The sequence below is a fragment of the Melospiza melodia genome, chromosome 4 (assembly GCF_035770615.1).
Source record: "Melospiza melodia melodia isolate bMelMel2 chromosome 4, bMelMel2.pri, whole genome shotgun sequence".
Classification (NCBI taxonomy): Eukaryota; Metazoa; Chordata; class Aves; order Passeriformes; family Passerellidae; genus Melospiza; species Melospiza melodia.
This window is the reverse complement of record NC_086197.1, coordinates 10,127,558-10,142,197: the sequence shown is the minus strand read 5'-3', so window position 1 is coordinate 10,142,197 and position 14,640 is coordinate 10,127,558. Positions and strand designations below refer to the sequence as shown.

The following is a 14,640-nucleotide window of genomic DNA, read 5'->3' as shown; positions in this document are numbered from 1 at the left end:
TGTTATACCAAATTATTCAACTTTTGATCAAGACAAGGTCTCAATGCTCTTGTGACATAACTGAAAATTGAATAGGGATGATTATTCCCAATTACATTGTTAATGCAAGCTTCTTGGTTTGTTAATTTTAACATAAGAATAGAACTTCCAAACCAGCAGTAGTTCAAATATTTTTATTTTGGTCAAGAATGAAATTGAACATCAATCTCTATGCAGTTTCAGCCTGTAAAAAAGGGACTGAAATAAGGCCCAGTATGAGTTGTTATTCCTCTATAGGTCTGGACACTTCTCCCATTCATTCTTATTTCCCAGAAAGCTTTGGGCTGTACTCTAGAAGTTAATTTTGTCTTTTACCTTCAGTCAGTGAATATGTGATTATTCAGGATGGATTTTTCTCCTGCACTTACATATCCTTAACCCTTCAGCCTTAAGTGGTGCTGATGCAAGACAGCAGATAAAAATCAGCTGTTAGTTCCCTTATCTGTTTTCTCCTTTGCTATTACAGCCATGCAGAGACACTCATGTAATGAGAATTATCACATTCTGCCCACATTCTGCTCTTCAGAACAATTGTACAATTCCCTTCCACCAAAGAAGAAACTCCAAAGTCACTGAACACATATCCTGTGCCTTTGCTGGGAGGAGGGATACAGTGTGTCAGCTACATAGTGCACAGTTTGAGGCAATGGTAGAAGCTCATTAGACCCTGGGGGCCTGAGAGAAGCCAGGAAAAAAACCATCTTCAGTACTCTGCATTGAAAGGGTACTCCTTAAGGTTTTTGCACCTGGAGGAAACCAAAGAGGAAGGATTACTCAAGGCTAAAATAATTGCTATATAGAACAACAGTGGGTGTACAACAGAGGAGCCTTCAAAGGAGGCTCTGAACTGAGTAACTGCAGAGTAAACTTAAGAGACTTGATAGTATAGAAACAGCCTACAGGATCAACAAGTTCCAGCCTTCTTTTGTAATTCAGGCACTGAACAGTGGTGGGACCAAGTTACTTTTTAGATACAGAATTAAAATTCACACTGCTTACAGACAGCAGCAGTTTCTTTGGCCTTGCAGTCAAGACTTCCTGTCTTGGTGCACATTTTGCAAGCAGCTGTGCTCTGTACTGCACAACAGATGGTCATTCCCCACCACAACCACCTGGGTAACAGCTGACATCAATTTATAATACCCCACAGAAAAAAATTACCCAAAGTTTAAAACTGCCTAGTGCTCGCTTGTCCCATATGGACACAGCCAAAGTTACCAACTAGAACTCTCATTTTGGAATTCCAGGCATACAAAGTTTCCTGGAGAATGGATTCACAATGAACACGCTGCATGACTTACACTTGCCTTTCAGTCAATACAGTGGAAGTATAACAATAAATGCTTCATGCCCAAAATTATTTCTGATTTCAAAATATACCCAATTCAACAGCTACACCAGTTCCTGTGAGATCAGGATAAGGATCATTGAAAATGTAAGAGTTTGAAGGACACAAACTGTCACTTACGTGACCATTGCACAGATCCTCCAGTTTTTGTTTAAGCTAAGAAGGGTGGCCATCTCCTCTTTAGTCAGTTCAAAGTCAAACACCTAAAAGGAGAAAACCAGCTGGATTTTACTTATTTGAACAAATCAAATCAGAAGCAAGATTCACGAGATTAAAGAACAAGTTCATATCAGAAAGGATGCTGGGTACAAATGATGGATTCAGGAACACAGAAAGGAAAAGAAATATTTTTGGATTTTCTAGACTCTACTGGCAGAGGGAAGAAACAGAAGAACAGGAGACACCATGTAAGGTGTCTGATGGAAACAGTGTGCTGATAAAACTAACAGCTCTGGCCATTCTTCACTGTAGTTTTCACTGTAGCCTGTAGACTTCCAGACAGACAGAAAGAGCCCATCCCTCTTGCTGCAGGATGCCATGACAAGGGTGATAAAGGATCCAAGCCATCCCTGAGGGCAGCCCCTGCTCACTCCTGATCCCTCACCTGGAAGTTCTCCACAATGCGCTGTGGGGTGACAGATTTGGGAATGGCAATCACATTTCTCTGGATCTGGAAGCGAAGGAGAACCTGCAAGGACAGACAAGTGAATCACTGCTCCTGTTCCAACAGCTGCTTTCCTTGAGATATCCCCACTTCTGTGGAGCTGCATTTCAAACCATCCCTGGCCCTGGAAGTGGTGGAAGCCCCCAATGGAAGGTCTCCTTTCCATTCTGGCTTTGGGCCAGTCAATTCCTTTCCTTAGCACCCAGAAGTTTTGCACTACATGCAAGGTTTTCATTTCTTCAAAACAACTTGAGAAATGATAACTGAAGATGAGTCAAGAGTTTTTTCTTGACTGATGGGCCAGAGTTAGTAGTAGCATATCTTGCAGGCCACAGAATGTCCAGCCTGCACTGCTTGTTAACAAGACAAAAAAGCAGCATTATTCATAGGTAACACCACAGAGGTTGTTCCCTCTCCTCAGACAGGTTTTCAAATTTCTCTGTTACAGGAAGGGGTATCCACTGTCTGGCACCTACCCACCTGTGCTGGGGTTTTGTTGTGCTTGGCTGCTATCTCCTTGATCTTGGGGTCATCCAGAAGGGAAGGTGCGTCTGGCTTAGAACTAGACAAAGTGGGGGAGAAAAGGATGAAACAACACAGAATCACTTCAGAGAGATTCTATCTAGCCCCATGAATTAAAAAAGAAAAAATTTATACACCTGCACCATTACTCAGTTAGTCATAAATCACATGAACCCACTTGGAAATTACCCATCAGGACGTCCAAGGGGACAGTATGCTGTCACAGTGATCCCTTTGGAGTGGCAGTAGTCAATCAGCTTCTCCTGGGAAAGGTATGGATGAGACTCAATCTGCCAACACAGAAGCATAGACTTAGAGCTGTAAAACTACTGTAGTTTTCCCTTGCTCCAGAGCTTTTTCTGAACCCTAATTTCCTAATTATAGGTTGCCTTCACCCCACCCTGCAGGTGGCCTATGTGACAATACAAGATTGTAATTGTAGTACAAGCTCTGTCTACTTTGTTCTCCCTTTTCCCACCTCCTTATTCAACTGTAATTGGACCTTTATAATCCCTGAGAAGTATTGCCCTGCAGTCACTCTGCAGCTCACCTGATTATTTGCAGGTTTGTGTTTCAGTCCTGGCTTGTTCAAGATTCTTTCAATCTGCTCACGGTTGAAATTGGAGATTCCAATGGCTTTTACCAGGCCAGCATCCACCAGCTCCTCCATGGCCTGGCAGAAAGGGGAGCACAGTCAGCATGCAGTGGGTTAAGACATGACTAAACACATTTTTCCTGACATTCTCTGTTTGTTTTCATGGGAAGAAATGTTTAAATTTTTAAACAATTTTTTTAAATGAACATTTTTTTTAAACCACATTTTTAAAACCGTGTATTTTTGTGAGTTCTTTCCAATTAATTCTGCATCCATGGCTGAACGTTCTGCAGCTGCTGAAGCCAACAGCACTGCTGAGCACAGGAGATGTGACTTTTCCACTTGAGATGAACTCACCTCCCACGTCTGCAGGATATCTGTGTTGCTGGGGACAGCCATGCCTTTGTCATCTGCAGGGAACAGATCCTCTCCTGCCTGTCAGTGACACAGAAAGGGCTTGAAAATCTCTTGACAAATCCACTTGAGCGCTCACAACCACAACATCCTAAACTTCTAGAGCAAGAGTGCTGGTCCTTGTCTACACTCAGTCATTCCTTCTGAGAAGTGGAAGGAATTTAAGGCATTTTTGCCTGTGGCCATTCCCAGCAGAACAGGTTTTTCTGCTGGACCCCTGGAAGTGATGGCTCATCCAAACACCCACAGGGAACAAACCAGTCAGAGCTGCAGCCTCCAGGCTCACATGTGCTCCCTTCAGGGGCTGCTCTTTAGTTCCCCCTTAGCAAGAACTGCTTTTATTCTTCTTCCAGGAGGGCATCAACACTTTGGTCTACACAACACCAGATCTACTGAAAAGAGTTATTGTGTGCACTAACAGTTCTTCCATAACAACACTCAGTGCAAAGCCACCAACACTAGAAAAGTTGGAAGAGGCTCTGTGTACAAGTTATGAAAAGATGCCAAGATTGAACTGTGTTTAGCAGCTGTTTGCTGCTGTCACCATGAGGCAGTTTAATTTTCATGGCTCTGTTCATATAAAGTTAAAATAAAGCATGCAAAAAAGATGAGCATCTCAAAGGCAACAAGGTAGAATGGGGAGGGATCAGACTGAGAGGATAGAAAGGCTGTGACTAGAAATATTCAAACTCAGACATCAACTCCTTCACTCAGACATCAACTCCTAAACACTCTCACAGAAATTTCACCTTTAAAATTCCTGTCTCAGTGGAACAACACTAAGGCTTCTCAATCTGTACTGCATTAAGGACTTGGTGATTAAAGAGAGAGATGGAAAACAGCAATGCTTTCTTTTGCTCTCTGATTCTGTAGCACACAAAGGAAAACTGCAGAGAAGCAGCAAAAAGCAATCCTGTTCCCACAAGGGGTGATTTTTAGATTAACACACATTGGATTTGCAAGGGAAAAGGAAAGCAGCCTGTCTTATGCTTGGAGCTGGGAGAGCTGTTTCTAGTTTCTCTGGTTTTCAGGCCATCATTCCCAGGATCAAAAGGGTACGAAAACAACTGCTTCTGGAGCAAAGACCAAAAGCCTGAATCACACAGGGTCAAGAGGAGCACCAGAGCAGTGCTGGCACAAATAACAGGCATGTAATTACCAGCCAGAACAATTGCTGGGCTGTTAAGCCAGGCAAAAGAAATGAAGTTAAGGGCATTGCTGCTACTGTACCTTGAAGCCAAAAGGCCAGTGGACAAGGTAGAGATCCAGGTAAGCCAGCTTCAGGTCTGCAAGAGTCTTCTGGCAGGCTCCCTTCACCAGAGGCTTCTCATGGAAGGTGCACCACAGCTGGAGAGAAAAACAGGGCAGATGTGAGCTCCTGGGGGAAAGCTCCACAGTGCTCTCCTGCACAGCACAGCACAGCAATGCTCCCTGTTCTTGGGAATGAGCTGTGGAATGAGGCCTGCCCAGTGCTCTTCACACGCAGCGAGCCTGGGCTGTGTGGCAGCGCAGGAAACAAGAGAAGGGTATCAAGAATTAACTCATTTACTTTACAAACTTTTCCAGTGCTACGGCGTTTACCTGTGTTAAATGTTAGATGCTCCTAGCACAGGTAAAACCAGTGTGTCCATAATCCATGACCATCTGATCCATACCTTACTGACCACGAACAGATCCTCTCGTTTCACAGCACCTTCCTTGATTTTCTGCTGGATGCCCTCCCCAACTTCCTTCTCGTTCTGGTACACATAGGCACAGTCGAAGTGGCGGTACCCGGCATCGATGGCAGCCATCACCGCAGCTGTCACCTTCCCTGGGGGGGACTGGAGGGAAAAAAGGGGAGGACAGGTCTCGCTGAAAGATTCTCAGGCGCTGCCCCGTCCCGCAGCGCGGTGCCCGCCTCACCTTCCATGTGCCGAGCCCCATGAGGGGCGCGCTGGCGACAGCCCCGAGCCGCACGTACCCCGCCATGGCCGCCATGTTTACCCCGCGCCCGCAGCCAATCAGCGGCACCGCCCCGCGCGAGCCCGCCGCGCCAGCCAATCAGCAGCGGAGCCGGCAGTTAATGGAGCCCGCTGGGCGGTCATGGGGGATGTAGTGAGGGTGGAGCCCGTGTGGAAGGGAGCCCGTGTGGGAGGGAATCCCGGCGTTCCCCAGGGAGAAGGGTGAAATTCCTTACGGAAGGATAAAGGCTGAGCGCAGGGGTGTCCCTGCAGGGCTCTGTCCCTGTGTCCGTGTTTATCCTCCTCGTGCCATGTCCCCGGGTGTTCTGACGCTCGCTCGGTTCCCTGAGAGTGACACCAACATGGCACAAACAGTTTCACTCAAGGGTGTTTGCGACTCATTTCGGAAATGATAAGTACAAATCAGTTCCTTTTAAACGCTTTTCCTTTAAGGGAAAGTGTGTTTTAATGTGTTTTCAAAACTCCTGAAGAACGCTGAGTTTACAGCGAATATCACAAGGATCGCATTGTCCCTGTGCCTTAGGGAAGTGCAGACCGTATTTCAGAAGGAAACATGCAAGTGTACAAATAAACGGTAGGCGGCCTTTTCATTTCACTTTAGAAACTGACTTTGCAATTTTGGAGAGGCAAAATATGCTATACGGATTGGCTGTTGAAAGTGCAATGAAAAAGAAATTAATTTATCAACAGGATTCTCCGAGTTCTCCATAATATCCCGTCAGGGCTGCTTAGGAGGCTTTTCTGTTTGCTTGTGCTTGGGGAATTCCCTCAGGTACAAACATAAATCTAAAATATATACTGTTTTCTCTGGATGCCTCTCCCACCCAAGATTTTTCTGCTTCATTTAACTGAAGGCAGACAAGATAATTAGTTTTAATTAAATGTTCCCCCAGGTTTCTGGCAGCGCTGTCAGCTGTCCTCTGCAGGATGTGGTGTTGCAGTTTAACCACACAGGAGAGCAGGGCTGAGAAATGCAATTTGTCCTTCGCTCACTTCATTCTGTGAACTGATGTTCTCCTGTGAAGGCTGGTGCTTGTTTTTCCCAAGGCATGCTGTGAGATTCACCTTGGGGTTTTAAGGTTTTAAGAGAGGATTTTGGGCAGAAGGTTTTCTGTTTTGCTTTGTTTGCCTTGCCCAGACCATGCCAATCCCCGGGAGGTGACACTGTGTCTGTCCTGAAGATGTGGCTGGGGCTGTCAGATGATGGCAGGGCCTTTGAAAATAGAGTATATGTTGGAATAGAATATTTACATTGCTAAATGGTGTGCATTGGCTCAACTTCCAGATGCTTGTTAAGGCAGGAATAAAACAGGGGGGTAGAGATTTAATCTGATTTTAAGACATTTGCCTCTTTCTTGCATTGAGTCCAGATCAAGCCAGGAGCATCCTCTGAGGTCCCACCAATCTCTCTGTGTCTTCTCAAGGGGTTTTTTGCAGGATCTGTGATAATTCTTGTATTTGTCTGTTAAAAACAGGGCTGTGGCTGGTGAGAGGGGGATAAGGTGGGTGCTGAGGGATGGCAGGGAAAATGCTGAGTGTCCCAGGCAGGATCTGTGTCCCCACAGTACAGTGACTACAACCCATCCCTCTGTGCATCTCTGGGTGGGAGGGTTTTGGGTTTTCCTACAGTAGACATAAAACTTTCCACCAATTAGGTTTTTGCATTTTAAAGTTGATTTTATTTAAAATGCATGACACCTTTGATGAAATTGTGGATCTGTGGGGTGCGTTTGTCAACATCTGGTTTCTGCTGATGCAAGACTGAAGGCAACCAGTGAATAGTGGTGCTGTAGAAAATATTCTTTCCTTCTTCCAAAAGCCCTAAATGTTGTGGGATAAACATCCTATGTCTTCCCTGGCAGATGGCACCAGAGGTCTGGTAAAGGCCATGTTACAAGCACCTTCAGTATTCTGCATGGAAAGGGTATTCCTTGAGATTTTTGGACCTGAAAGACATGAAAGTGACAATGTTATTTTCACCCATGATCTAAATGTGATGTGGAGTTACAGCAAGAATAGGTGGAGATACATGTTCTCCTTTCTCTAATACACACAGGGATGAGTTAAACATCCCATTTTTTTTTTGTAATTCAAGAGAGTTTCTTGAAAACTAAGAATTAAAAGTTACAATGTAATTTGGTTTAAATTTTGGTTTGATTTTTTTAAATTTAAAAAATGTTGATTTTTAAAAATTTTTTTGTATTTTGGTTTAAGTTTTGATTTTTTTTTTAGAATGAAAAAAATTAAGCCCTCTCCTGAAAATGTGATTTTTTTTGGGACAAACCAAAACCAGTTGGAGTTTGAGTTGGCACAATTAAAAAAAATTTGAATTTCATGTTACCTAGAAGGTGTGACACAAAATTCCTTGTAAAGAATATTCAGAATTTAAGATTTAGAAGAAAACAAGCAGCATCACTTACACGTTCATTTGACAGATCCTCCAGTTTCTGTTGAAGGACAGAATAGTTTCCATCTCCTCTTTAGTCAGTTCAAAGTCAAACACCTAATTAGAGATACAAGTGGAAATGACTTCTTTGAACAAACCTAAGAGAAACACAAGAGCAGCTCCACACTGCTCCATTTTCACACATGGACCACTGAATTATGAAGAACAACTTGTTTTATGGACAAAAGGGATTATTTTATGAACATTGCTGATTCTCGATAAGTTTCTGGCATGTTCTTGTGTGGGGATTCCAAGCAAGCTGTGACCATGATATTTTCTGAAAAATCCTTTCACCAGGATTTCTTCTCCTGGAAAGATGAGAAGCCTCAGCTTCTGCATGTTTTGCTACTCTGGAATGTGATTTGGAGATTGTTTATCCAAACATGTGAATTGTTTTTAATTCATGACCAATCCCAGTCCAGCTGTGTTGGAATCTGAGGAGTCAGTCATAGGTTTTTATTATTCATTCCTTCTGATGTATCCTTCTCTTTCTTTAGTATAGTTTTAGTATAGCATTCTTTAATATAATATAAATCACAAAATAATAAATCAGCCTTCTGAGACATGGAGTCAGATTCATCTCTTCCCTCATCCTGGGGACCCTCACAAACACCACACACATCCATCCACAAGCCATGGATCAGGGAATGATATCATGCAAAGATTGCTGATTAAACTCTCAAGAAGTAGGCCTGGTTTAACACTCAGTGAAGTGTATTAAGCAGGAAGAAGTCCATCCCTCTTGCTGCAGGATGCCATGACAAGGGTGATAAAGGATCCAAACCATCCCTGAGGGCAGCCCCTGCTCACTCCTGATCCCTCACCTGGAAGTTCTCCACAATGCGCTGTGGGGTGACAGATTTGGGAATGGCAATCACATTTCTCTGGATCTGGAAGCGAAGGAGAACCTGCAAGGACAGACAACTGAATCACTGCTCCTGTTCCAACAGCTGCTTTCCTTGAGATATCCCCACTTCTGTGGAGCTGCATTTCAAACCATCCCTGGCCCTGCAGTCCAGGTTGCACTGCCTGGAGAGCAAAGAGGGAAGGGGTGAAGCCTCACAGGAAACCTCCCTTCCCATCCAGGTTTGGGGCACTCCATTCCTTTTGTTTGGGATTTTAGCAGTCTGTGCAAGGTTTACATTCTCTGCAAGAGGACTTGAGAGGGGTGTGGTATTCACACGCCCTCTGAACAGAGAGAAGCTGTGAGAGAAGCAGAGAAAAGAAGTGAAAACAATTCTTAACTCATTTACTACTCCTGTGTTTGTACTCATCTAGAATGTGTTCTAGAGATTGTTTACCCACAGTGATTACTTGATTAGATTGTAGTAGAATTTTTTAATGTTAATTAGTGTATCATGTCCAAGCAGTCAGGAGACAGTCATGAGTTTTCTTTAGTATTCCTAAATATCCTTTGTAGCATATATATAATATATAATATATAATATATAATATATAATATATAATATATAATATATAATATATAATATATAATATATAATATATAATATATAACATATAATATATAATATATAATATATAACATATAATATATATTATATATGATCTATAATATATTATGTATCGTATATAGTGTGGTATAATATACTGTGGTATAATATAATATAATATAATATAATATAATATAATATAATATAATATAATATAATATAATATAATATAATATAATATAATATAATATAATATAATATAATATAATATAATATAATATAATATAATATAATATAATATAATACAATATAATATAATTTTAATGAAAGGAGTGTTCAGCATTCCAAAGCCTTAAAGTCAGATACCAATAATTTCCTGCCTTGGTGGTCACCTGTGACTACTATAGAGGGGAAGTGACATCTGAAGGTGGTGAAGAATCTTTTTGATGGCCAAAGAGTTAATAGTGTGTCCTGGAGGTAATACAATAAAAAAAAAAATCTGCATTGTTAGGGAAAAATGAGAGGAGTGCCACAATTCCTGGGGAAGGGACAGAGACACTTTCTGGAGCTCTGTTTTTCTGCATTGGGAAGGAGTACCCACCTGTGCTGGGGTTTTGTTGTGCTTGGCTGCAATCTCTTTGATCTTGGGGTCATCCAGCAGGGAAGGATCCCCAGGCTTAGCCCTACACAGAGGAAAAAATCAGTGGCCAGAAACCTCCACAGAAAGATCCAGCACAGCAACAGAGGTCTGTGTTTAAATAAGAAGTGAGTGGTGTATGTGTAGTCTCAGGGCTTCAGTCATAACCCCCAGCAGCTCCCTGGCAGATTGCAAAGCAAATTTACCATGGTCTGTCAGGAGAGCCAAGGGGACAGTATGCAGTCACAGCCAGCCCTTTGGATTGGCAGTACTTGATCAGCTTCTCCTGGGTGAGGTATGGATGAGATTCAATCTGCCAACACAAAAACAAAGAGTCTGACAGTGGCAGAACTGCTGCAGTATTGTTGTGCTTCATAAATTATCTCCTGGTCCAATTAGAGTCTGCTTTTCCCCCCTAATTTGACCTTATCCTTGCATGATGATACCCATCCTCGTTATTAAGCCACCTATTTTGATACCAAGGGCTTATACAGTTTTTGCTGGAGGGGTTTTACAAAGCTCATCTCTGGGTTCTTTATTATTCCAGAAAGGCTGTTTTCAGGGAACTTCTCCAGCATCCTTAAACAGTGGTTGAACAAGGTGATAAAAAAAATAGGAGTGTCCAAGTGGTGTACTCTGAAATGTCCATAGAGAGGGATTTAAAGTACATGCTGTATCTTCTCTGTTCACCCTTTTCCCATCTCCTCATTCCACTGTGGGATCTTTACAATCCCACAAATCCAGTCACCTGCAGTCACTCTGCAGCTCACCTGGACATTTGCAGGCTTGTGTTTCAGTCCTGGCTTGTTCAAGATTCTTTCAATCTGCTCATGGTTGAAGTTGCAGAATCCAATGGCTTTTACCAGGCCAGCATCCACCAGATCTTCCATGGCCTAAAACAGCAAAATCATCATCCAATGTGCAAGGCAGCTCGTGATGATGCTCTTCCTAATGTGACTTGTTTCCCACCATGAGCAGCACAAAGTTAGAAATTGCAAAGTTCTCTGAGGGAAAAGCAGGTGTTGGCACATAAATGCCATCTCACCCAAGCCCAAATGCTCATTCCCTGAGTGTAAAGAAATTCACACTGAGTTGCACGAGGAGAAGAATGATGATACTTGGTAATCCGCTGTTGTGCAAGCTTTGGAGGGCTGTCCCACACATTATAGGCCAGATCTCAACCTAAAATGTCTTTATTTCTGTGACATTTGTTTGAGCAACTCAAGAAAGGCCCAAGAACAGTGGTGAAAACAATTGTACAGTTGTTATTGTTCCACAGTGAACTTTTTCTAGCTTCAGTCTGGTGTGCAGCTCCACTGGAAGTGCTTGTGCAGCTCCAGTCAAGTAAGAGCTCAGAGAATAGGGATAACCAGGGAAGGATTGAGCATGCCCATTATGAAAAGCTATTTTGTGCTGGCTTATGTTCCTTCCAGGTAATTTTGTGTAAACAAGACAACAGATCTGTGACTGCTGAAGGTAATGGGAGCATGGCAAAGACTGATGAGGACAGAGGGCATCCCTCTTCTGCTGTGGCTGAACTTACCTCCCACGTCTGTAGAAGATCACTGTTGCTGGGTATGGCCATGCCTTTGTCATCTTTGGGAAACAATTCCTCTCCAGCCTGTTAGAGAGAGAGAGAAGGCTTGAAATAATCTCTGCTGAGACATTAGCTGTGTGAAATCACCCAACAGGGATGTAAGGAGCTAAAGCTAATATTGCATTAAAAAAATCAAATAACTCTCACCATAACTTAACTAGTTCTTCAGTCACTTCTTAGTTCATACATTTTTGTCATCTATTATCCCAATAAAGACAGGTGTTTCTGCTGGAGCCTCTCAAGTGATGATCCAGAAAGTGCATGCAGGGAAGTGGTTAACTTATAGAACCATGTTCTGGAGTCTTACATGAGTTCACTCCATGTATTGTTCAAATAACAGTTTCTTTAGGTGTTTTTAAAAAGCTCTGTGGAGGATTGACTTTGGCCCTGTGAACACATTTATACTGGAGTGCATCTGCTGACACAGGTCCCATGAGGAGGCTCACTGTTGAAATTGCTGTATTAGAAAGTTTACAACAGCCTGTGACTAGACAGTATGGCCAAAGTATTTTGAATTATTGGAATTATCTAAATGGCACAATATTGTGCAGTTTCACTTGACAACTTTGTCCATGTAAGGCTGACTAAAACAATATTGGAGGAATGGAGTTGAGCTCAAAAGCATAAGGGAGAATAGAGATTTTGACAGGTATCTTTTTGAAATCCAAAGTCTGTGAAACAACACTAAGGCTCCTACAGGCAAGGTCAGCTCAATCTGTACTGTATTAACAATTTGGTGATCAAAGAGAGAAATGGGAAATGGCAGTGTTTACTTGCACTGTGTGATTCTGCAACCTGCAGGGGAAAGAATTCTTGTCAGGCATCAAAATGCACCCCTCTGTAAAGGAAAGGGAAAGAGGCACAGCTTTTGCTTGCAGCCAGAGGCCTGACCTTGTTGCTGGGGCTGCCTCTGTGTTATCAGGAGGGCAGAGGACACTGTGCAGCACTGGGGCAGAGATCAGGGGCACAGCAGGCACAGGCTCTTTCTGGAGCAGTGCTCCTGGCTCTGCTGAGGAGCTCTCCCAGGAATTCTCCCTGGAATCTCCCAGGATTTCAAAAGGACCTGCTGCTACTGTACCTTGTAGCCAAAGGGCCAGTGGATGAGGTAGAGATCCAGGTAATCCAACTTCAGCTTGGCAAGACTCTTCTGGCAGGCTCCCTTCACCAGAGGCTTCTCATGAAAGGTGCACCACAGCTGGAGACACAAAGGGCAGATGTGAGCTCCTGGTTAATGCTCTGGGTGCTCTCCTGCACAGCACAGGAATGCTCCCTGTTCTTGGGAAGGTGATGTGACATGAGGCCAGCCTAGTGCTTGTCAGATGTGGCAGGCTCTGGGCTGGGCCTGGCCTGGCCTGTGGCTCTGGGGGCAGTGTCAGTGCCAGTCTCTGGTTCCATGAGCTCACCCATTATTTGTGCTACCCCTTTTCTCAGGGTGTGCCTTGGCTGTAGTGGGCTTCCAGAGGCAGTGCTGTACCTGAGTGTTGTTCTTGAGCATGCACAGAGCTCTGCACTGCATGTAGCAGGCAAAGCCAAGAAGGTACAGGACAAGTCACTAAGAGTGGTTGCCACCAACCTTAGGTAAGAATTAACTCCAGATTCCAGCTAAGTAGTCTGATTTTTGTAATAGGAAAGAAAACCCCCCAACTCCACCTTCCCCAGGACATGTGCTGAGCTGATTACAGTGTCGCAAGGTGCCCAGAACACTTCCTCCCATGTCAGGGACACCCCTGTGGGACTGCTCTGAGCCCAAGTGCTGGAACAAGCAGCAGGCAGTGACAGCCTGTGTGCTCTGCTGTGCTTTAGCATCAGCAGGGTGTGATCAGCAAACTGCTAATGACACTGAGGGCTCTCTGACCTCTGCATCACTACCTTGCTTGGGGCTACCCCGTCCCTCTGCCTTTTCCTGCTTCCCTTCTATTGCAGGAATCAATCCATCCCCCAGGACTGCTGGGTCACAGCAGGGTGCAGACACAGTGTATCCTTCCTAACTCTCCCTGCAGGATGGGTGGAGCTGTCAGCTTGTGTCAGGAGTGACCTGAGCGCTGTTCTGATTTGCTTTATCCTACCGCATCAAGTTTGTCTCCATTACTTACCTTCCTGCTAGGAAAACACTCCGCACAAAGCATTCCCTCAGCTGTGCTCCAGGAACCTTGGATCCTTACCTTGCTGACAACAAAGAGATCTTCTCTTTTCACAACGCCTTCCTTGATTTTCTGCTGGATCCCTTCCCCAATCTCACTCTCGTTCAGGTAGGCGTAGGCGCAGTCGAAGTGGCGGTACCCGGCATCGATGGCAGCCGTCACTGCAGCTTTTACCTGCCCAGCTGCAGACTGGAAAAATGCATAAATATTAAGAATCTCAAAGCAGTGCTTGTAAAACATCTGTATTCTAGCAAAATAAAACCATGTTAAGGAAAGAAATCCCCCCCCAATCCATGTTGGTGGGTTGTTTTTTTTCCCTTTACATAAACACTATTTCTTGCAGTGATAAACATGGACTCCAGGGTTGGAAATCAACCTGCAGCCATTTATCTGTAGCTCCACTGCAACTCACTCTCAGCCCAAGAGCCAGGCAGAGCAGAGCCCCAGGCAGCAGGACAGCTCTCCAGAGCTGGGCCAGGGGCACTGCAGTTTTTTGGGAGCTCTGCAGTGCAGCTGCTTTACTCTCTCTTACCTTCCAGGTGCCCAGCCCCACGAGGGGCATCTTGGCAGAGGTGTTCAGCTGCACATGGGCTGCCATGATCCTGCACTCCCTCCTGGCTGCCTCACCACAGCTGCCTCTTGCCTGTCTGGTTTGACAGTGGCCACTGGCCAGGGCAGGGGACAATGCTGGGCTGTCACTGGAGCTCTGGGTCCTCCCATATCCAGCAAACAAGGCTGTGGCTTTTCCCCTGTACACCCAGCTCACAAAGGTCAATGTGAAAGCTGAAATCAATTAAAAATTGACAAGGTGATTTACTTGGG

At 44.1% G+C, this 14,640-nt stretch overlaps 2 protein-coding genes across 2 annotated transcripts; both read right to left on the bottom strand.

The window, feature by feature from the left end:
* Positions 1-157: 157 nt before the first annotated feature.
* Positions 158-5,587, bottom strand: LOC134417059 (aldo-keto reductase family 1 member B10-like). Its single transcript, XM_063153795.1, has 10 exons — positions 5,488-5,587; positions 5,238-5,405; positions 4,813-4,929; positions 3,526-3,603; positions 3,124-3,246; positions 2,763-2,863; positions 2,532-2,613; positions 1,992-2,075; positions 1,508-1,590; positions 158-785 (listed from the first exon to the last, which is right to left on the bottom strand). The coding sequence occupies exons 1-10, from the start codon at positions 5,560-5,562 to the stop codon at positions 743-745; spliced, it is 954 nt and encodes a 317-aa protein (XP_063009865.1). The 5' UTR covers positions 5,563-5,587; the 3' UTR covers positions 158-742.
* Positions 5,588-7,202: 1,615 nt separating this feature from the next.
* LOC134417954 (aldo-keto reductase family 1 member B7-like) lies at positions 7,203-14,503 on the bottom strand. The gene is made up of 10 exons (XM_063155820.1): positions 14,351-14,503; positions 13,840-14,007; positions 12,756-12,872; positions 11,624-11,701; positions 10,851-10,973; positions 10,287-10,393; positions 10,045-10,126; positions 8,817-8,900; positions 7,967-8,049; positions 7,203-7,492 (listed from the first exon to the last, which is right to left on the bottom strand). The coding sequence occupies exons 1-10, from the start codon at positions 14,414-14,416 to the stop codon at positions 7,450-7,452; spliced, it is 951 nt and encodes a 316-aa protein (XP_063011890.1). The 5' UTR covers positions 14,417-14,503; the 3' UTR covers positions 7,203-7,449.
* Positions 14,504-14,640: the final 137 nt, after the last annotated feature.

Excerpts from the sequence above, each read along its gene's own strand:
- LOC134417059 (XM_063153795.1), bottom strand. The coding sequence starts at position 5,562 with ATGGCGGCCATGGCGGGGTACGTGCGGCTCGGGGCTGTCGCCAGCGCG. Across the intron at positions 1,591-1,991 it reads GCATTGTGGAGAACTTCCAG|GTGTTTGACTTTGAACTGAC; the intron begins GTGAGGGATCAG and ends TTCTCCTTTTAG. Across the intron at positions 786-1,507 it reads AGGATCTGTGCAATGGTCAC|GTGCAAAAACCTTAAGGAGT; the intron begins GTAAGTGACAGT and ends GGTTTCCTCCAG.
- LOC134417954 (XM_063155820.1), bottom strand. The coding sequence starts at position 14,416 with ATGGCAGCCCATGTGCAGCTGAACACCTCTGCCAAGATGCCCCTCGTG. Across the intron at positions 12,873-13,839 it reads ATCTCTTTGTTGTCAGCAAG|CTGTGGTGCACCTTTCATGA; the intron begins GTAAGGATCCAA and ends TTGTGTCTCCAG. Across the intron at positions 8,050-8,816 it reads GCATTGTGGAGAACTTCCAG|GTGTTTGACTTTGAACTGAC; the intron begins GTGAGGGATCAG and ends ATCTCTAATTAG.